This window comes from Caretta caretta, chromosome 5, assembly GCF_965140235.1.
Source record: "Caretta caretta isolate rCarCar2 chromosome 5, rCarCar1.hap1, whole genome shotgun sequence".
NCBI lineage: Eukaryota > Metazoa > Chordata > Testudines > Cheloniidae > Caretta > Caretta caretta.
Genome location: NC_134210.1, coordinates 113,960,669 through 113,984,472, shown reverse-complemented (window position 1 = coordinate 113,984,472; position 23,804 = coordinate 113,960,669). Strand labels below are relative to the sequence as shown.

Sequence of the window (23,804 nt, the reverse complement as noted above, 5' to 3'; positions counted from 1 at the left end):
AATATACCTTTATTTTAAAAAAGAAAAGAAACAAGTTTTAGTGCTGTACAAAAAAAGTAGAACTCTGTACTGATGGCTTATAAATCCCTTAGAAAAACAGGGGATTATGTAATTCAACTATTCAGCATGCAATGGGCTTAAATGTGACAGGAACAGGCTTTTTTTTAAATATAAGCACATGCTCTAATTTGCTCTCTCTCTCAGTCTCCATTACGGTTTCCCCAGTTTTGTCAGCCTCACTAATCAAGTTACATCTCAACTTGAATTGTAAACTCTTTGGGGCAGGGATGACATCTCATTTGTCTGTTAAGTGTCATGCATTTTGGCACTATATAAATAATGTTATGCTTAAACCCCACTCATCTGAGTTTTAAAACACTTGAAAACTGTTATAATGGGAAATGCTGACAAACTCTCAGCCACAGTAGCATTCCTTAGTGCTACAATCACAGGAGCAAGCAAAACGAACTTTCAAAGAAAGGAGCAGAGACCACTTTAAAGGAAGGGTTATCCTTGTTTATCAGTAACTTGCTTTGTGCTTTCTGGGAGACTATCCCTTGCAGCAAGGATACTACCTAAGAAGAGACAAAGTTTCTATCTAAAAATAGTTTGATGCATTATTTTTTTGTGCCGGTGCTGTATTAAATAAAAAACACAGAATCTCAAATAAGCTTTGTTTAATAAATATAAAGCTAGAATGTTATGATAAAAGAAAAACTAGAGGGCAAAGGTTCATGCATAAAAGAAACATACCTTGGAATTGTGTATCGTTAGTCTGGGATGTATGGCTATGTCTTCAGTAAAAATCAGTGTTACGGGTGGGGACAAAGGAAAGGTGGAGGGGATAGAAAGTTATGATTAAAAAAAAGAGTCCTACCTCCTGGAATGTTCTGCTTTGCTCTTCACTGTCATCCAGGTAGTTACAGAGTTTCCTCAGAGAGGCAGAGACATGAACCCGTGATTCTGTTTGGCTGCTGTGACTCATAAATGAAAGAACCAGTCCTACACCCAAGATGCATCCAGTGCTTAAAAAGAAGAGAAAACATAAAATGGATAGGTTTCAGAGTAGCAGCTGTGTTAGTCTGTATTCACAAAAAGAAAAGGAGTACTTGTGGCACCTTAGAGACAAACAAATTTATTTGAGCATAAGCTTTCGTGAGCTACAGTTCACTTCATCGGATGCATTCAGTGGAAAATACAGTGGGGAGATTTATATACATAGAAAACACGAAACAATGGGTGTTACCATACACACTGTAACAAGAGAGTGACCACTTAAGGTGAGCTGTTACCAGTAGGAGAGCGGGGTGGGGTGGGGTGGGGAGGAATTTTGTAGTGATAATCAAGGTGGGCCATTTCAAGCAGTTGACAAGAACGTCTGAGAAATAGTGGGGGGTTGGGGGGGGGGGGAATAAACATGGAGAAATAGTTTTACTTTGTGTAATGACCCATCCACTCCCAGTCGCTATTCAAGCCTAAGTTAATTGTTTCCAGTTTGCAAATTAATTCCAATTCAGCAGTCTCTTGTTGGAGTCTGTTTTTGAAGTTTTTTTGTTGAAGAATTGCCACTTTTAGGTGTAATCGAGTGACAAGAGAGATTGAAGTGTTTTCCAACTGGTTTTTGAATGTTATCATTCTTGATGTCTGATTTGTGTCCATTTATTCTTTTACGTAGAGACTGTCCAGTTTGACCAATGTACATGGCAGAGGGGCATTGCTGGCACATGATGGCATGTATCACATTTGTAGATATGCAGGTGAACGAGCTTCTGATAGAGTGGCTGATGTGATTAGGCCCTGTGATGGTGTCCCCTGAATAGATATGTGGGCACAGCTGGCAACAGGCTTTGTTGCAAGGATAGGTTCCTGGGTTAGTGGTTCTGTGGTGTGGTGTGTGGTTGCTGGTGAGTATTTGCTTCAGGTTGGGAGGCTGTCTGTAAGCAAGGACTGGCCTGTCTCCCAAGATCTGTGAAAGTGATGGGTCGTCCTTCAGGATAGGTTGTAGATCCCTGACGATGCGTTGGAGAGGTTTTAGTTGGGGGCTAAAGATGATGGCTAGTGGCGTTCTGTTATTTTCTTTGTTGGGCCCGTCCTGTAGTAGGTGACTTCTGGGTACTCTTCTGGCTCTGTCAATCTGTTTCTTCACTTCAGCAGGTGGGTATTGTAGTTGTAAGAATGCTTGATAGAGATCTTGTAGGTGTTTGTCTCTATCTGAGGAGTTGGAGCAAATGCGGTTGTAACGTAGAGCTTGGCTGTAGACAATGGATCATATGGTGTGGTCTGGATGAAAGCTGGAGGCATGTAGGTAGGAATAGCGTTCAGTAGGTTTCCGGTATAGGGTGGTGTTTATGTGACCATCGCTTATTAGCACCGTAGTGTCCAGGAAGTGGATCTCTTGTGTGGACTGGTCCAGGCTGAGGTTGATGGTGGGATGGAAATTGTTGAAATCATGGTGGAATTCCTCAAGGGCTTCTTTTCCAGGGGTCCAGATGATGAAGATGTCATCAATATAGCGCAAGTAGAGTAGGGACATTAGGGGACGAGAGCTGAGGAAGCGTTGTTCTAAGTCAGCCATGAAAATGTTGGCATACTGTGGGGCCATGCGGTACCCATAGCAGCACTGCTGATTTGAAGGTATACATTGTCCCCAAATGTGAAATAGTTATGGGTGAGGACAAAGTCACAAAGTTCAGCTACCAGGTTTGCAGTGACATTATCGGGGATACTGTTCCTGACAGCTTGTAGTCTTTGTGTGGAATGTTGGTGTAGAGGGCTTCTACATCCATAGTGGCCAGGATGGTGTTTTCAAGAAGATCACCGATGGATTGGGAAGAGTTAAGGAAGCCTAGGCTCCTTCTGGATCTATTTTTCAATACTACTCAGGATACTGAGCTGTAGAAACTCAATTTGAACCTATATGGCATTTCAACTGCATAGATACTACTACTGTGACTGATACCTAATCTCCTTAAAGGACTGCTCTCTCTCTCTTCCTCACAGACACACAGATAAGAGTTCATTGCCTCTAGAGATGGAGCACTCCCAGCTCTTATGCACATAATATACTATACTGATATCACTAGCAATATTAACTGTTAAAGTGAACAGTCAATGCAATGTGAAACAAGGAGGGCAGGAGTTCTGGGGACTCTTGTTAAAACTTAGGATATCCTGTTTAAAAAATAACTTCAAGAAATACTTTGGCATTATCTTTAAATATTTAACACTTTCCAACAGCAATTGGCAGTGGCTATAAGGATCAGAGACATTTTTTCCCAGTCTCTATCTACGCCTCAGAGGACAATGAAGATAACCCTCAGCAACAGATACTCCTAAATATCACTGGGATATATGAACTAATGAACAATTGGAAAATTAAATATTTAGAATTATCGCAAGTTATCATATATAAATTTTATATTATAATTTATCCATAAAATATGCAAAAATTAGAGACAAAGTTTGGCTAAAAGAAAAAATGTGTTAGATATAGTTAGATTTCCAACCACAATAATTTCCAGTGTAACAATGCTTTAAAAATTATTTACATTTCATAGGAGAGTGTAAGAGGAATAAAGTTTTGTGAGGAAAACAGTGAATTTATTAGTGATAATTCTTACTTCTCTTTTTTTAAATTGTGTCTATACGGTCATTAAAAACATACCAGTGAAAGTGCCACAGCATGCTCTATGGGATCTTACTGTAATATTTCTGACATAATGACAATAATGGTATTTTCTCTTCTTAGCAGAATAATTCAACCATATATAGTACTGTAGAATATATTGCTCCACAAAGTGCTTCACAAATAATTAATACAAAAATAAAAGTTAAAAGGGCCAATATTATGCATAAGGGCTAAATCCTGAAACCACTGATGTTAACAGGAATTTTTGCCATTGACTACAGTTGGACCAGCAATCTATAAGAAGGTTTAATGATGGAGCGCTGTACCGAAAATGTTTGAAACTTACCCTGTACTGCTGTCAAGCAGATATTTGATCATATTAAACATTTTGCAGAGGCAAATCAATTTATTGTGCACAGATGTTAGATGATTATTTGAATGGAGGCCATTTAATGCCTTGAAAATTTCAGATTTATCAGGCTCATTATTGCACATATACTGAACAGATAAGCATTAACATTCATCTTTTGCCCACAATCAAACTTTTTTGTCCTATCTTGTTTGTTCTTCAAGTAGTTGTAGACTAGTTCAGCTACACCATAGATCAATATAGTAACCAAACATTTGAAAGGCTCTATAAAAATATACCTTAAGGAAGGAAAATATATATTTGGTAAGCCACAAATACTACCACTTATTTGTGACTTATCTTGGCATACTTCAACATTTGGAGCGTACATAAACCAAAGAGAGGTCAAAGTTAACCCCATCTTCAACACACACTGTTTTTCTTAGGTTGAAAAGGAAAAAAATTCCCAAGCCAATACGTAATAAAACAAGGACGATATGTTGTTCAATATATTCGCTATCTGCATATTGTGTTGTAACAACTGGATGAAACTGGATGTTCTCTTTGGATTGGTTCTTTTCACCTTGCTTTCTCTGTGATCCTTGTAGAATTGAATTTGTTTAGAGAGATAATATATTCAATGTAAATTAGAACAAAAACATAAAAAGGCATTATATAACTATGAATGCAAACACATAGTGAACCTTCTGTGTGTCAATAATGTTGAGAGAGAGAGCCTAATGACTCTACTAGTGACTTAATCATTGAGTTATTTGTCAAAATCCCCCATTTTATATATATTTACACATACACATATACTCAACAGTAATGTGTGAGAATATAGGTTTCTAAACAATATTTATTTAATTCTCTATCTTAGGGTTTTATACCACCACACATCACTGTAGCACCTGAGCATCTTCCATGTAAAATCAATAGCAATACCAAAGTCCCTATCTGATTGCTTGGAGTGTCTGACATGTCTCTTTTTGGGGGGGCGGGGGGAGTAAAGTTTTTGGTTTTCTAAAATGTTATTAGGGTTCTTCCCCCCTTAAGGCTAATTTGTTTCAGGGTAGGATTTTTTGTATGTTTGGTTGGTTGTTTGGGTTTTTGGGTAAGAGGGAGTGTCAATACTGTGTCATTCTTATGGTGGCCTATTGGAAGAGAACGGTTTTGCAAGATTTTAAGTATTTTTTCTGTAATTTACGCAGACTTGCAGCTCTGTAATAGTACAATATGATGGTGTAAACAATCATTTGTTGGTTTAGTTGAACAGATGTTTTATAATATTCATGTAATCTTGTTGCTTATTATAATATTTATTGCTTATTTGAAATAGCTCCCTATCTTTTGGTTTTTTGCCTTAAAATACTAAAGAATTAGTACACTAACAAAAAATGCAAGAGAGAATTATCCTAATTAAACTGAACATCACAAATGTGAACAACACTATTATCAACATAGACAGTCAACGTATCAGTCAAAAGTGTACAGTGTTATGTGAACTCCAGTGTATGCAGTACACACTGCACTGAATTTTTCTATTAAATAGGCACACAAGGTGTCATAAATATAAAGGGAAGGGTAAACCCCTTTGAAATCCCTCCTGGCCAGGGGAAAGCTCCTCTCACCTGTAAAGGGTTAAGAAACTAAAGGTAACCTCGCTGGCACCTGACCAAAATGACCAATGAGGAGACAAGATACTTTCAAAAGCTGGGAGGAGGAAGAGAAACAAAGGGTCTGTGTCTGTCTGTATGCTGGGTCTTTGCCGGGGATAGACCAGGAATGGAATCTTAGAACTTTTAGTAAGTAATCTAGCTAGGTATGTGTTAGATTATGATTTCTTTAAATGGCTGAGAAAAGAATTGTGCTGAATAGAATAACTATTTCTGTCTGTGTATCTTTTTTGTAACTTAAGGTTTTGCCTAGAGGGGTTCTCTATGTTTTTGAATCTAATTACCCTGTAAGATATCTACCATCCTGATTTTACAGGGGGGATTTCTTTATTTCTATTTACTTTTATTTTTTATTAAAAGTCTTCTTGTAAAAACTGAATGCTTTTTCATTGTTCTCAGATCCAAGGGTTTGGGTCTGTGGTCACCTATGCAAATTGGTGAGGCTTTTTATCCAACATTTCCCAGGAAAGGGGGGTGCAAGTGTTGGGAGGATTGTTCATTGTTCTTAAGATCCAAGGGTCGGGGTCTGTAGTCACCTAGGCAAATTGGTGAGGCTTTTTACCAAACCTTGTCCAGGAAGTGGGGTGCAAGGTTTTGGGAAGTATTTTGGGGGGAAGGACGCGTCCAAACAGCTCTTCCCCAGTAACCAGTATTAGTTTGGTGGTGGTAGCGGCCAGTCCAAGGACAACGGGTGGAATATTTTGTACCTTGGGGAAGTTTTGACCTAAGTTGGTAAAGATAAGCTTAGGAGGTTTTTCATGCAGGTCCCCACATCTGTACCCTAGAGTTCAGAGTGGGGGAGGAACCTTGACAACACTGCACTGAATTTTTCTATTAAATAGGCACACAAGGAAAAAATCTGTAATGCTCTTTGATACATAGGATGTCTCACTGCATCTCCTAAATGGTGCATATAATGTATTAGTGGCAGGACTGAGCCACTAGTTTGCAAAAAAATTTATACAAACCAAAAGATCTACTGTGCAACAGTGAAAAAATATGGTAGTAAGTGATGTCTTTTCCACTAGATGGCAGTAAGATATAAGACATATCCTCTCCAAGCACATGGCAGCTCCAAGCAGCTAGAGATCTCTCAATAAAAGCTACACACCTTTTAAATCAGGCCAGCATGATGAATTTGCTCTTGGTGACTTATATCACCAGAAGCAACTCTCCCAGAAACATATTAAATAGAAGCAACTTTATTCCAACCACATTTAGAGGGAACATATGTTGGGTGTAAAACTGAACTTTTTCCTTATTTATGTAACATATTATATCTATTTGCAGACAGTTTGTAGCATATTTTTGATGGAACAGAACACCAGAGTATCTTCAGACAATCTCCAGCAGAAGAAGTCCAAATGAAATAAACATACTACTGAAGTCACATAGGCAAGAGTGTCTATGGTGCAAAATATAAAGGCTAAAGGAACCCACTTTAAAAACAGCTACTGTTTTAGCTGGACAAGAATCAATAGCAACTAAAGCCTAAAAATACTTCCTTGCTCAGTTTCAAGTTAAGGATTCACACTGCACACCAATTTTATAACTAGCTTAACACTCTTTCCCCCTCCACCCCCCCACTCGCTTTACACTTATATCAAACAGGGGAAAAAAGGCTTTAATCTTTCCTCTTCTCTTCTCCACTGTTTTGTGTTCTTCTGTCCGCCTCACGCTGGCAGGTGCGGGGGAGGGGAGGGACTATTTTGGCTGTTACTGTGAAGCTTTTATCTTAAGCAGCGGTGGGTATAACAATGTGATGCAGCTGATACAACTCCCTGTGCATTCTATGCCAGCCAAGGGCAGAGAAACTCAAATCAGAATCCAAACTAATCTTTCCAACTTCAGAGCCCAATGAAGTACAGCTGTGACCCCTCCTGGGCTTTTGAAGAAGTACAAAGGGGGAGGGGAAGAACAGAAATTGTTGCTCTGATGCCTTTGGTAACAGAAGAATCAACACAAGTGGTCATCATTACAAAGTTAACATTTACCTACAGTGATACCTGAGATATTGCAGATATTTCTCTGTTCCTAGAATAGAAAGTAACGATCATATCTGAGATGCCATTCTGTGGTACATGTTGATTGTTAAGTGGCAACTAATATACAGGAAATCCAGTATGCGGATACTTTTGGGCTTGCCTATGTTGGTAACTATGAATATTCTTCAACAATGTCTTGCCCTGCTGACATACTGCTGCTCCTCCCTTCAAGGAACCCGCAGCATATGACACACATTTGCCTCCCTTCATATTCTTCATGCCATCCACAGCTGTTAATTGAACAGACTGGCTCTCCCAGATAAAGGAGCCATGAGAGGCAGCTGCTCCTATGGCTCAGACTATATTGTGCACACATGCACATTCCAGTAATAGGCTCCAGAGCAGCAGCAGCAACTAGACTCCATTGAACATCTTGGCAGCTATCGAAGAACACAGAGGGGCACTTTCAAAAGTGTCTTTCATTAACGAACATGTGCAGGTAAGGTGCGCAACAATGCTCCACCTCAAATTGCTGCCACTGCCTGCTGCTCCATCGCCAATGAACAAGATAATTGAATTTTTAATCCTAACATGTATGTTAAAATGAGCACGGTAAGGGATTTAAAAGACACAAGACAGGTAGAAGTATTCAAGGACGGACAGGATCAGTCTCCTCATAGCAACAGGTTTGGGGTCCTAAATTCAGAATTTGTGGGTTGAAGCCCTAATGGACTATAAGAATGGTAAAAATCATAGTAAACACTGACATCAGTAATGGAATAAACCTACTTGTACTCCAGACTAGTGTCAAAGCAGCAATCTTCCAATGCATCAAGGGACTTCATTAGAAGTAAATTCATCTGTTGGCCAGATACATCACTACAGAAAAAAAAAAATAGAAAAGATACTGTTCAGCTCCTCAAGCTGCTTGTGATATTGGTAAGAATGAACTTGCCATTCAACACTGTTTTTTATTTGCTAAAAAAAAAATAGATTTCATACTACGTAAGTGCATGACTGTTCATTTTTTGTGCTTTCACACAAACACATGTACAGCTGAAGTCCACGAATCCACTTCAGCACCCACCACTGTTTCTAACTGGCTCAGTTGTAATGAGGCAGCACTCACACAGAAGCCTGAGACCTTTACTGCTAACACCAAAAAGGAAGAAAACCACAGTAGTACATGGCCCATAAAACTTGGCTGCAGCTGCACCTTTAATTTTTCACAGGCTTCACCTTTAATGTTTTCAGAGACTTAATTTTGTGGCTCACTCTTGAAAAGTTGCTCCCTCACCACCGGCACCACAAATGAAAAGCAAAATCCTTGGATCTTATTTGGAGAAAGAGGCCTGAACATCCTGAACTAACCCCCAAGGGATTTCTTGCTTACAGAATGTGCTGAAAATCCTCTTAAAGAGTAGGAAGGCTTTGGTGTAAATTATCTCTAGGTTCAACTTGAATAGTTTCCTAAGTCAGAGTTTGGTAGCTGAATTTAATACTATGACAAGCGAGAAAATTTGGTGGCAAAAAAGCAAAAACCGACCTGCCTTAATATGCAAGGAATTTTTAAAAAATGTCCTCTTGCTATTCTCCTTTAAAAAAAAAAAAAAGTCAAACTACAGTTTGACTATAGTCCCCTGGTACAGTGGGATGATCTAATCCTGTTTTCTCAGAAGGCTTTTATGGCTTATCTGTAGCTCAGTTGTCACTACTGACTAATTATCAAGAGGCAATGTATCCTCAAACTTTGCTGTAGGTTTTTAAAAAGCAGGGCAATCTTATTTTCCCATTATCCCCTTAGTACTGAATATCAGGGTAGCGCATGAATGCAAAATGCATTTTAGCCAAGGGAGTTGTTTTAGAAACCCTCAGCTTGAAGGGATAAAAATAATAGCTATGCCAGCAAGTCCTAAATCAAGTACCTGTATTTTACTATGGGTATAAGCAAACACAAACCCTAAAAGTCATGAAGTTAAAAACATCCATAGCCTAAGCTGAGTGCCTGAATTTCTTGGCAACATTCAGGAATCTGTGGCAATCATCTCGGAGAGTCTCCTTTCAACCTTGCACAGATATGCTGTAAGGTAACTTCTACCAAACAGTCCCTGAGAATGCTGTCGTCACCCCACAGAGTAATGATACACTTTCAAGAAGGTCCGTTATACTGGATACACACAGCTTTTAGAAAGTGGTGTGTTTCATGATGCAGCCAAGAGGTTTAGTATCAGGTGCAAGAAACCAGACATTCTTGTTGTATGTCAGACTTCTGCAGCATATAGCTTAACACAAACAGTGACAATCATGTTCTTACAATTGTGAATACCACCACACAATGATATAAATAAGGGAAGCTAATCCCCTTAACATTCTTTTTGTGGCTGTATCACTGAAGTGAGTCACACGAGCATCTTCACACCTACACAATTATGAAAACTAAAACGCATCATTAATCTTGAGGGTGTCATGCTGTATTTAAACAAGCACACCTAGCACAGTATGGCAACAATAACAGAGGAGGGGAAGAAGAAGAGATTAATCAAGAAATAAAAAAGATGTTTTAAGTAATCTTGCAAAAGACCTTGGGAATCATTAGACTACAAAATGTAAACACTTTATTCTGCAGAACTTAAATACCACATTACGGGAAGGGGAGGAAGTTAGTTATTTACACACCTGCTGTAGACTGTAATCCATACCTGACTTTTTCTTCACACAAACGTGAGATAAACATCCCCAAAGCAAGGCCTATGTGGATTTGAACAGCTTGAGACTCATCAGCATTTGGTTTCCCAGGTAACCTGGCAGTCAGTACACTCAGGACTTCCTCAACCTTCTCCTTGCAGGATACAATGAAAACTGGCACCAAGAGAGACAAAGCAGTGGCTGCACAGGAGCGAGCAATAGCACTGGCTGTGTTTTCACCAGAATAGGATTTCTAGGACACATTAAAAAAAAAAGATTTTTTTGTTCTTTTTTCCAATTTGCGAGGGAAAACAGTATTTTAGGAATATAAAAGTATACTGCATACAGTACTGTAATTGCATTTCTATTTGGGAGCATATAGTATTTCACGGCTTTGCCTCCAGCAACATTTCCTTTCCCCTCATAACCAGTTTAATAATATGGTAATTGAAAATATACATTCTAGAATGAAAATAAGATGAGTAAATATGGAATTAAAAACAAAGTGTGTGAGGGAAATAGGAATTCAATAGCTGGTCTGAGTATAAATACATTTATCTGTTTTCATAGTCAGCTTTCTTACTAAAATATTCAGCAAAGTGATCCAACTCATTTATGTGTCAATAAAAACAGGCATGCGATTCTGTAATTACACAAAGCCAGGAATTTATCAAGAAAAAAAAAAGCTGCTTTAGCGGCGGGGAAACATCAAGTCCAGGGTGGAGGAACATCAGCAGATCCTGCAAAATTTTTGGTGGAAAAGCTTCCCAGGAGATAGATTATTCATCACAAAGGCTTTAAATTCCTTTTCATTTTAAAAGCTGAAATCCCTGTAACTGCCTCTATTTACAAAGCTATAAATAAAAGCTGATTATACGCAATAGCCTACTATACGTGTATTAGCTTATATATAATTATGGGAAGAAAAAGAAAACTACTCAAATCAGAATGCCAGGTATCCTGTAGAGCAGTGATTTCTACAGGAGGCTTTGTCCTTTGAAATTTACAGACTGAGAAAGTAAAAACGTATTTTAAAATATATTGTATTTTTGGAAGAGGGAACTGCTGTGAATGAAGTCCCTGGGATCTGTCTCAAAAATACAATGTATTTTTAAATTGTACCACTTCTGGAGGCAGATGGTTTGGAAGACTGCAACATATTAACTCTAGTACCAACTGAGTCCCTGGATTTCCTTTGACCTTGGCAGTCTGGCATTATATTTGCAAGTGGTGTTAATATTGCACTGATTTTGGTTGTCTGGGCCCTCCCCCGGTAATGACAGAGGTCTAGGGTTGATATTAACTCTTTTAGATCTATCAGTCTTCAGTACTGTTGCCCTTGATGTTTTGTTGATGTGGCTAGATGCAACCGCCTTTTATGGATCAGTTCCTTAAGAAAGATTACAGAGAGAGTTTGTGTACAAATGCCCATTCACCATGAGCCACCTCTTGCATGAGGGACCTCTCACAGGAACCATTCTATTACGCCCCTTCTGTTCAGTCTATGTGAGGCCACTAGGGGAGACGGTGAGAGGGCTGGAGCTGCGGTTCCATCACATGGCTTACACCCCACTCTATGTTCCTCTCATCTAACCCAAGCTGTGTGGTTTCTTTGCTTTTCCTGCAGACTGGCCAAGACAGAAACATAGATAATGATGAGGTGGTTGAAGCTCAGATCAACTTGATATTATTAGGTAGATGGAAGAACTTAGAGAGGGACAGAAGTGGTGTCTTCCATGGGAAAGGAGTTTGCTCACCCTTTATCAATAATGCTCACTGTCATTCAGTGCCCTTGAAGGCTCCTCCTACAAGGTGTTCTACACAAGTATACCATTTTGAAGAGAAACTAGAAAGGAAGCTTTAGCTAATTCAGAATACAGCTGCAGTGTACTTAGCAGTGGTATCTGCACAGAACATATGACACCTGTTTCATGAAGACTACACTGGCTTCCAGTTCACCTCCAGATGCTATTCAAGGGGTTCAGGTTCATACTTTAGGTTCTAGTTATCAGTTTGAAATCAGAAAGGATGTTTCTGCTAATGGTCCCTAGATATGAGAGTTGAACAAGGCATTTTCAGGGGAAGGACCTTGACTGCATAACTCCCCATTCAGAGTCAGAGTTACACAACCTACAGAGCATGATTTAAGAGCCATGTTTTTACTCAAACTCAGAATTTTGATTTGTGGTGTGGTATGAGAATCTATTTAGGTTGATATGCTAACGTTTTATTGTTAAGTTTTCTACGTGCAGGTAGAAATGTTATGGAGGTTAGGGTTGTTGTTTATTTAAACTGCAAAATAACAGTAATAATAATAATAATAAAATAGATACCAATAACTGCTGAAACTCAAACAGAGAAGAAAATTCAAGAGAGAGTTGAAGGAAAAAAATCAGAGAAAAAATATACAAATAAGAAGCAAATTTGCTAAAAAATAAAATAAAGCCTTCTCATCCTCCCACATGTCTTTTTGCAAGAATTAATAGCATCAATAAAACCAAGATTAAACAATTATTTCATACAGTCATCGACATTAAGATCACTAAATCCAAATATCTATTCTCTTGCCCATAATAGTTACTGATTTAACCTCGTTCTCTATATGTTTTTATACTTCTAGATGTACCTGGTAGAACCATGGGAAAACTTGACCTTTAGCACGATAGCGACTGTTCACAATACTAAGGAGTGTTTCTATCACCATAGAAATCCAGTGTTTTGTGGGAAGAAAATCAGGTTCAGTCTACAGGAAATGAAAAATGACATAAGCCAATAAACATTAAATAACAGCTTCCAAATATTAATTCATTTCTATTCTTAAACCAGGCCACTATTCAAGGACAGAAGACAGATTCAGCAGCTGAGGTGCCAGCTATGAAGTATTTAGCTACTCAACAAGGGTCTAATTCTGCCACTCTTACTCACGAGTAGCACATTTTATTCCCACAAATCATTCCATGAAGTTGGCAGAATAAGGTATTATTCAATGACAGCAAAGATGGCTGAATCAGGCCTCAAACTAGCAGCAGTAGGGGAAAAAACCCACAGCCCTAAACTGTTATAACTCAATATGAGCAAGTAACTGGCTGTATCAATTCTCCTAGAGCAAGGCATAAATTAAATGTGGAAACAAAAATCATGGATGAAAACTTGAAAAATTTCAGCCTGAATGAACAGCATGATATTCTCCAAGGACACTACGGTTAAATATTTTGCTCTCTTGAAAAATGACATGGGATCTTTAATTTTACATGGATAGCCACTATATATGGGCAGACAGGACCACAACTTGTGTCTCAGTCAAAGGGCGTCTTTTCATATTTTGTTTAATGGTTTGTGCTGTAACAAGAATAGAATGTATTAAAACAACAGATGCACAAACAGAACATGCACACACAAAATAAACAGTAAACTGAGGTGTCGTGACACAGGAAGTGCAATTTACCAATGCAATAAATTATGCTTGGATTAACGTGTGCCATGTATGGATGGTACCTCTCACAATGCAGTCCCCTGACCCCATACCCTCAGTAGCAGGCTGTAATTTCCCTTCTGGAAATCAGTCCTAAAAAGACCTTTTCCCCTTGAGCCAGAAATAAAATGGGTAACAGACAATTTTCTCAGAAACAGGAGGCAGTATGTGCCTCAGTCATAACATTGTTAGCAAAATAGTAACAACAAATATTGTGTGCTTATGTAGTGCTTGCCACCTGGGTCTCTCAAGGTGCTTTACAAAATGAACAAATCCAGCCTTAAAATATGTCTGGGACACTGTACAACCAAAGAAACGGGCTCAGATAGACTGAAACTTGCCCAACGTCCCCTAAAGACTATGACAGAGCTAGAAATAGCACCCAGGGCAGAACAAAGATTATTATTCCACTTGAGAAAAGATGAAAAAACCTACCGTTTGGCATAGGAAATCACATGGCCCTATTTCTATATACCATGTTGTAACAAGTTAATTTAGTAGGTGTAAGTGAATAGTAGTTGTGGGTGTTCAGGATACAAATATTTTATGAATTCGCTTGATTGAATTTGTTCTCTGGCACCCCTTATGGAGAAGAACTTCATTCCATTTCCCAGCTGCACTATTTCTACTAACATGACCCAGGAACTTGCAGACAGAACATATGTCATTATATTTTTTGCTCATTAGCTTGATAAGATGTGTTTAAAACCATCGCTGAACAAACATACTGAGATACAGAGGTAGTTTCCCCCACAATTCAGAAGTCAGTTTTCTAAGGGGGCTATTTACTAATGCTTCCCTACTTGGTATCCTGGTAGAACTGACTGGACAGGCTCCTGAAGGTCACTCATATCAAAAATTCAGTATTGCCAACCCAAAAAGTGAAAACACTGTGAAATGATAAAATCACGGTTTTGGGGTCTGTTTTCTGATTTCTGAACTCTTCCTACCCATAATTATCTGTGGCAATTTACAGTGTTGCTAATTCTTACAAATTAATCACACACAATGCAATTTTTGTCCCTGTTTCATGAGATCTTGCTAGAGAATCCAACCAGCCATCGTGCTCGGCACTGCACAAACACATTCATAAGAGACTGCCCTTGCCCCAAAGAGCTTAAAATCTAGTGAAAAGAGATGGGAATGAGTTTGTGATATGGAACCTGGAGTGGGACGCACTCCATACCCCTCATACAGAAACTACCAAAACTTCCTCCAAGGCAGAGACCCTGGGGGTTTTTCACCTTCCTCGGCAGCGTGGGGCACGGGTCACTTGCTGGAGGATTCTCTGCACCTTGAAGACTTTAAACCACGATTTGAGGACTTCAATAGCTCAGATATAAGTTAGAGGGTTGTTACAGGAGTTGGTAGGTGAGATTCCGTGACCTGCATTGTGCAGGAGGTCAGACTCGACGATCATAATGGTCCCTTCTGACCTTAAAGTCTATGATTCTATGATTCCATTAGGTAGGAACAACTTTTAACTGCCACTGAGCTGGTCTAGAGTCAAACTGGTGACCCATAACTGAAAAGGCTCTATAGCTCTTTAGCTGTGTCCTCAGGTCCCTAATAAGTGCTAATGTCACACCTCTGAGAATAAGGCTTACTTTCTGGAAACATAAGTTGATTAAATCAAATTCAAGTTCCAGCCTTCTTTGGCACTTACACATGTAGGGGTCTTCAACACTTTGGCCACACAAGCAAAATCTCAAACACACACTACTGTAAATGCCCCACCCTGTTCTGACAGATGCTATTAACCAAAGTAAAAACACTAAAAATGCAAGAATGAAACAAATATTAACAGTGAGGCCAAATAACTGTGACAAAGATTGACCTAGCAGCAGGATACCACAGTAACCTAATGGAGACTGGTTTTCAGAAGAATCTTCAGGAAGTCAACAAGTTGAAAACCAGGTACATGGTGGAGAAAACAGGCAGAGTTTTCTGGCACTGGGGCAAGAATACTGGGAGACCACAATGTACCAAGTAAATCTTCATTCCTCTCACTCTTAAAGATATATATATATTCCACTTTAACCTCCTTAAGGCTTTGCATCATGACCCTGTTTTTCATCAATAAAAAGGCTGAATTACTGTCCCTCCAGAGCCTGTCAAAACTGTTACTGCCCTCGACAGAGTGGTCAGTGGAGAACAGTGTGTGGCATTCCCAGCTGCTGGGGCCCTTTACAGCTCTTCCAATCCATGCAGATCCAGTGGGAAGGTAATTAACATAAAACAGATTCAGACTACTAGTTTGTGGTATTTCTATTACACTGAAAAGTTGGGCATAATAATCCTACTTTTCACATTTAGCTACAATCCACATTTCCCTCTCCTCCTGGTTATATTTTCGGGTATATAAAGCAGCTTCTTGAGCCATACTATCTATAAATTTGTACTATTGTTATACTGGGAAATACCAGCAACTTGTCATCACTTTACCAGCTGAAAAATAGATCCATGTTAATAATGATCTTCAAGCAGAACGAGTGTTCTCCTTTCCTGACCAAATAATGAACCAAGGTTAAGGATTTGAGGTCAACATAAGAAGAATGCCAATGCCCATACTCTGCGGCAGAGGACACAATGACAAAAGTTGTGTGTGTAATTATTTATATACACAAATCACACATACTGTGGATATATCTATTTCTAAAACAAATGATATTTTCCATGTGTGAATTTAGAGCTCATGGCCAGTGCCAGATTGCCAGTCCCAGAAAGCGAAGTCCTCTATTGAGCTGCAGTACAGGTAGAGCACAGACAGTGGCAATGCAACCTCACTCAAAACATTTTATTAAATCTGATCTGGAGAAAGCAGGAGGGGGAGCCTCACTATCCACTGGATCTTTCTCTGCTCTGACAATACTGACAACAAATGTGTCAATTGTGACTTTGTGTGTGAGGAGGACACGGTCAGATTGAGACCACCAAACTCACTGCGCACAGAGCAGAGCTAGCAGATGGTCTCTACTGAGCAGGACTGGATATGAACGGCTGAGAGAGTGAGGGGTTCTGCATTCCTTTATCAGCTCTCCCAGCCATGCAACCTCCCAGTGCTTTTGTTTTGATTGTAAGTCACATTAAGATGACAAAACAGTGTTTCTAAGCTTTAACTCACCTCTGGTCCTACTTCAGTGTCTGAAGAAAGGCTATTTTCATATTTTGTCACAGCAACTGCAAGGCCAGTTAAAGCTAAGATAGAGTTTCCTTTCACCACTGGGCTGTCCCTATTGAAAAGAATAAACAGTAATTAACAAGACACAAGAGATCCAGAAAATGAAACACACTGTAATAATTGGGAAAGCACATGCCACCAGAGTCCTACATAGCAAATACCAACCTTTCAGCGAGATTCTCAAAGCTAACAACTATCTCAGATGGTTCACTGACCCAATGGAAGTGCCCCACATCTCACCCTCACATCACAGTGAGATGGGAGAGGAAACTAAGCTTACTGTTTCAATAGTTTTCTTTTTTCCCTCTTTGTCATCCTAAACCTAACACAAATGTGTGTATATGTATATGAGAGAGAGAGAGAGAGAGAGACTATTGTTGCATTCAAGTTACTAAAGAAAGTCTGTAGAAGCTAAATAGTCTGCCTCACACCATTTATATATTTTGCTTTTGCTGAAAAGATAAAATTCTTTCTACAGAATCATTTGTCTGATGATGGTACTTATCTTGCAAAAATCTTAACATGGCTGAGTCTAGCAGCCACACTCTTTCAAAAGCATGCAATGATTGGAGAGGTAGGTGCTTATTATAGTAGCAGCAGCAGCGGCATGTAAACACACATAACACGTACACAGCCACAAAACAGGTCTCAGTCTCACCTGGCTATAAACCTTTATGCAGCTAAGTGTTGTGTGGCATTCTTACCACAGAGCATTAAGATTTCATACAAATGTAATAAAGAAAAGTTCCAATATGTGCTAGCACAGAAATGCAACTCTTCCCTGGTACACAGATTGGAACACTCTCACAGCTGTGCACAGGAATTGCTGACAATGCTGGACAAATGTACGCTCCCTCAGTATTTTGTTATTTTAAAGTTTCTTGTTTATAAACATATCAGTTTCCAATAGCTGTGGAGTTTAGGTGCACGAGTGGCTTAGCCATACTCTTTCAGCATATACGGATCAGGCAGTGAAGCAGTAATCATGTCTGCAAGGTTAAAACGCATAAAAGATTCCTAAGTGCCAATGAAATTACAGGGAGAAAACCAGCACCAAGTCTTTTACCTTGTGAGACATCAGGTGCAACTGGAGTTATGACCAGCACTGACACTTTTAAATATGAATTATGCACTAAAGTCACTGTTAGGCACTTTTTGATCTATGCTCTGTGCTTGTGTATGTGGTGGAAATGAGGAAGAAGAAAACTGGGTTTTCATATCCAAGTTTTCCCATCAATTAAAATTTAGATTGCTATCCTCTTGATTTTGAAAATTGCTAGGGAACAGGTACTCTTGTGAGCCTTTCCTGCTAAATTCTTTTAGATGCTTTTTCTTAAGATTTTCCTAAAACAAAGACATTGGCGTTCAGTTTATGTCCAGAAAAGGGACTGCAAAGATAGGCTCCAAGTACTTCTCTGTCATCCTGTAGTCTACCTTTTAGGTATTATGTAGAATAGAATATGTGAAATACCATCATACTGGATGTTGATATAATGTACAGTAATGGTTAGATGAAGTATTCTACATTTCAGTTTCTGTTTTTACACACTGCATCACTGTATTGCATATCCAGAAAGACTGCTCAACTACTACTATAAATATGTACTACTCTGAAAGCTCAAATCCATTCTCCTTTCTTTAGAGATTTCTTTTTGCATCTGAAAATAGTTTTTTTGATAAGGCAGATGAGCGTCTTAATGGAATGTCACTGACTTTTCAGCTCTGGGACACTAAGTCCAGAGCATTCTGGATCAAAGATAGTTAAAATAATTTTTATTAGGTGGCTAGTTCATTTCTCAGAGTATTCTTCTTATGTTACCTTAAATCACTTCTGAATTTACTGATGGAGTCATTTATTTTTATGTCTACTGCTAGTGACAGTGGTTGCACTCTAAAATGCCTCAGCTGTTAGACACTTTTAAATTATCCCCACCTCACCTGGGTGCCTTAAATTCAAAAAAAACAATCCACTGTCATAGAACAAAATATCAGCCTGTCAGCATAAAGACCAACACCACAGACCCCCAAACCAGTAGGTTCTATGAGAAAAAACAAAAATGTTTCAAAAACTAGACCATTCTATCCTGGAATTTACTGAAGTTAGACTAGAAAAAAACACAAAACATAGCAAAAGCTCCAGCGGCATGGTCTGTCCATGGGAATCCCTGGAAGCTAGCCATGAAGAGAGTGTAACCCTAGGAACCAACAGTGAAAAGTTACCTAACGAACTAATTTGACCAGTGAACTATTTTCATAACAAAAACCTTGTACATTCTTTTTCAAGAAATTGGCTCTTGTTACTTAGAGCCAGGAAATGACATTCTGAGAGTTCATTATGTCTCTGTATTGTATCTTGCTCTTTATAGTAGTTACACAAAGGATTTCAACCTTTAGTTCTCTAACTTTTCATAGGCATTTAATGAGTAGCTAAAATATAGAGTTCAATTTTAATCAGTTCCTCTTCTTCATCCCATCCTCCATCCAGGAGTGAACTACCTGAAGGTGGATTGGAGGGAAACATATGGATGTGAACATTTCTAACAGCAGCATTCACCAAGAATAGCTGCATGGTTAAAGAGGCAAAAACCTTCAAAATCTTTACAGAAAATTTGAATATCTAGAACTGCCAGAACTTTGAATTTCCCAATATATTTAAAACTAATCTTCTCTGCAGCTCCAGCAGGTACCACCCACTGAATCAGCCTATGATAAATAGCACTGTGGTTCTATCACTGCTGCAATCTCCATGACAGAGCCTATGATTTTAAGAGTTATTTTCATCCAGATTAGTGGCTTTTGGCACTTCTGTCTGGTAGAGCACAAGAAGCTGTTATTCAGGTTAACCAACTGGAGGGCACAGTGAAGTGATGTCCATCAATGAAGTACATGTATGCAGGGAAGAAATCAAGCCACTAGCAACCATCCCTAAAGCCTTTCAGTGGTGTTTGAGGGTGGGACCAGAGTGTTCATTGCTAACCCAATGCCATGAGCTAACATGCCAGTGTCAGTCTGAAAACATATATCTGCATCTACCTTCAGGAGGGAGAGGGGTCTGGACACAAGCAGGAACCCTTAAGAGTGAGAGACAGTGGGTTAGCTTTGAAGAGGTGATGCTCCACCCTTGAGACAGCTGAGAGGAATAAAATGATAAAAAGAATGACTTAAGTAAAATCATCTGCCATACAAGATTGGACCACTAGTGCATAAAGTGGTATTCTGCCTTTTGAGCAGCCTATGCCTAATGCTTCGGATAATACACCTAGCCAACTGTACAATGCAGTACATGGAGGGAAAGCTCCTATCCTTATACTTGTGGCTATGAGTTGAAATCACATTAATAGGTAATATTGGCTTGCATCATCCACAGTGAAAAAAATCCAGAGGAAATAACTCTCTAGCCTCTAATAAAGGAACAATTCTTACTTTGAAGCACCCTTGATAACATCAGTCAGCATGTCTCTAACCCTGCAGGAGAGACAAAAAGTAAAGTTAGCACATTATACTTTACATTGCAGCATGAACTTGGCCATTTTCCCTCTAGTCCTCCAATTGACCACTCTATGTTAGCAAACATCACATCCAATACTTATTTTATAAAACTTAGTGTAAACTAGTAAAAACTGTCACATACCATCTTACATTTTTCACATCCTTAAATCCATTAAAGCTGTCCTCCAAAAAGGCTCTTATCTGATTTTATACCACATTGTGGAAAATACAAGTTCATGCAACAGCCATAAATCTGATCATCTAGCTATTGCAGATAGCTTTCCAGGTTGATGTTCTATGCCCCAGCCTAATAAAATGTAAATATTCTACAATGGAGAACTATAACAATTTATCCAACATTTATTATACTTCAGAACATAACTATGTGTGGTTAAGCTATCAGGTGGTGCAATAGTCTAAATGTATTGAAATGAAAGCTACAGGGTCATTTAGAATACATTCTATGTTACTGTGTTCAATTTACAACACATTATTTGACTTCATTTGTTTAGTTTTGCATTCATATCCAGAGGATGAGCTGCCATAAATCTTTTATACTGACAAGTTTTTTTTAATATATAAATCCCATACACCACAATTTAAAATATGAAGTAGTAAATCTTATCTAGGACTGTCATCCAACCCAAAAAGATATCTATCCTTCAATGAAATTTCTACAACACATAATAAAATGTTTGAAATTATAGCTATAAAACAAAGTGTACAGGTCACTCATACTTTAAAAAATAAAATCAATGTTTCATTTTAAGCACAATATTTGTTTTTGCACAGTCACTAAAAAAACCCACCTAAGTTGAAAGCATTTACACTGAATGGCATAACCATTAATGGAAAACTTCAATATAATGGTGCAAAAATGCATTAAAACAGTAAAATTCTGTATTGACCTCTCCACTGTAGCAAACGTCAAGGTTAGATTTCAGGATGGGCAATACTGATAAATACCTAATAGGTCCTCTGAGTGTTGGCCCCTCCTTTTATCCTAACCTGATCCTGTAAGGTGCACAGCACCCTCAAATCCCTTTTAAGTCAATGGGAACTGAGGGTATTCAGCACCTTGCAGGACTGAGCCCATGAGGAAGGGCCTGGAGAGACTCTTAACCTTACAACTGGGCACCCACTTCCTTTGCTGACTTAGCACTTACATCTGCACAAATTTAAACCAGTTTTTAAAAAATTGTTTAATTTAACAGTTGAGCAATTACAAACATTGGGGAGAGGAGGCTAAGGCAGATTTTGTTGGTCCTCTGACCTAAAAAGCAATTTTGCAAGAATGTCTTCTACTTCCACCCTAACTCAGAAGTTCTAGGAGAGCAGATGCTTTTCTCTTTATACCTATTGGGATACAGAGGATCAAATACAGTGCCATTGGCAAAAATCTCCTTCAAGAGAAGAGGGAATCAGGCCTATTTTACCTACCATATACTCAGTGCTTAGTTGAATAAAATAACTGAGAAATTACATTTTCCTTATTGAATATGACTTTATACCAACTCAACGTTTAATTTATTTTAAGGATCATCCTGACTGTGTGTATGTGAATGTGTACAAAAACATATAAAATACAGAGAGAGAGAGAGAAATAGAGACATCTATAATAAACATACATGACTAAATCTTCTGTTGTAAAAGCAACATAGCTCCATTGACTTCAATGGAACTAAACTAATATACACCAGCTGAAGATCTGGATGAGAGTACACGTCTTTAAAAACAAACAAACAAACACACACACACACACAAAAACACATCCTTAAGTTTTATAACGTACCGATCATCACAGTATCTGAGAATGCACCCCCAATCTCCCTTCTCCAAGACTGTCTTTACAAGAAATTAAGTACTTGTGGCACCTTAGAGACGAACAAATTTATTTGAGCATAAGCTTTCGTGAGCTACAGCTCACTTCATCGGATGCATGCAGTGGAAAATACAGTGGGGAGATTTTATGTACACAGAGAACACGAAACAATGGGTGTTACCTTTTGTAGTGATAATCAAGGTGGGCCATTTCCAGCAGTTGACGAGCACAAGTTCTTGTCAACTGCTGAAAAGGCCTACCTTGATTATCACTACAAAAGGTGGTGCTGTTTGTTTTTCTCTCCCCTGCTGGTAATAGCTCACCTTACCTGATCACTCTCCTTACAGTGTATATGGTAACACCCATTGTTTCATGTTCTCTGTGTATATAAAATCTCCCCACTGTATTTTCCACTGCATGCATCCGATGAAGTGAGCTGTAGCTCACGAAAACTTATGCTCAAATAAATTTGTTAGACTCTAAGGTGCCACAAGTACTCCTTTTCTTTTTGCGGATACAGACTAACACAGCTGCTACTCTGAAACCTGTGATTTTACAAGAAATGTAAGCCTTGACATGATATAAAGTCATACTCAATAAAGACAGCATAATTTTTGTCCCTGTTACTCAATTATGCACTGAGCAAAAGGTTTTCATATAACAGGATATAAAATAACTGCAGTTTTCAATTCCTTCCAGCTACTGTCACTACTGGATTCCATAAACTGCAAAGGGTTAGCTACCTGTAAATATAAGCAGCCTTACCTACACTCTCTTCTCTCCATCTTTTAAAAAATTAGAGCTCATATCTGTAAAATTAGAGATCATATCTGTTTTTTCTCATTAGCACTCATACTGATGATTAAACTTGCAACATTAAAGCCTTTGAAGTATCCCCGCCCTTTTGGCCCCTCACTTGCAGTTACAAGTGATGAGGAGCAGACAGTCATTCTCTTACCAGAGCCAGGCTGTAAATTGTTTGTACTGCACCTCTTCAGGATCCTCTTTTCCATGTTTTAACTGCATCTCCAGCTCTGCCTGTCTCCCCTGCAGAATCACAACATAAATCAGAAGGAGATCTTGCATGGGTAATAATCCTGAGATTTCTGTGGGGAACACTTGGGTAACAAATGTAAACTCTCCCTTGAGATCCATATCATGACTGGACCTAATTGTTCTTGATACTATATCCCATTGTAATATACAAGGTCTTAAGTGAAAGAACTGCAATTTTTGATTCTGGGAAGAGTGGAGTGGTTGCTACAGATGGAAATAATCGCTCCAGCTTCCTAATGATGGAAGGAATCTTATTCCCTTGTAACAAAGAAGGATTGACAAACTTGTATCCCACAGGGAAGAAGATTTGGAAACCAACTACCTCAAAGGTACAATCGCAGCAAAACCTATTGTTTTCTTAATGCATCATTTAAAGCAGAATTTCTCAACCTTTTACTTGCTATGACTGTCCTCTTTGCAATCCTTCATGCCAGTTCTACCTGTGCCTCAAAGGATGTGCT

The 23,804-nt window shown here is 38.7% G+C and overlaps 1 protein-coding gene across 3 annotated transcripts in view; it reads right to left on the bottom strand.

Annotated features, from left to right (window-relative positions):
• Window positions 1–23,804, bottom strand: part of FOCAD (focadhesin) — a 200,530-nt gene that overhangs the window by 31,223 nt on the left and 145,503 nt on the right. For all 3 annotated transcript variants that reach the window (XM_048849366.2, XM_048849367.2, XM_048849368.2), the window contains 7 exons: window positions 23,246–23,334; window positions 20,400–20,441; window positions 16,920–17,028; window positions 12,950–13,066; window positions 10,338–10,576; window positions 8,428–8,517; window positions 878–1,025 (listed from right to left, as the gene is read on the bottom strand). In XM_048849366.2, the coding sequence (XP_048705323.2) occupies window positions 878–1,025; window positions 8,428–8,517; window positions 10,338–10,576; window positions 12,950–13,066; window positions 16,920–17,028; window positions 20,400–20,441; window positions 23,246–23,334 (834 nt within the window). The remainder of the gene's footprint in view (window positions 1–877; window positions 1,026–8,427; window positions 8,518–10,337; window positions 10,577–12,949; window positions 13,067–16,919; window positions 17,029–20,399; window positions 20,442–23,245; window positions 23,335–23,804) is intronic.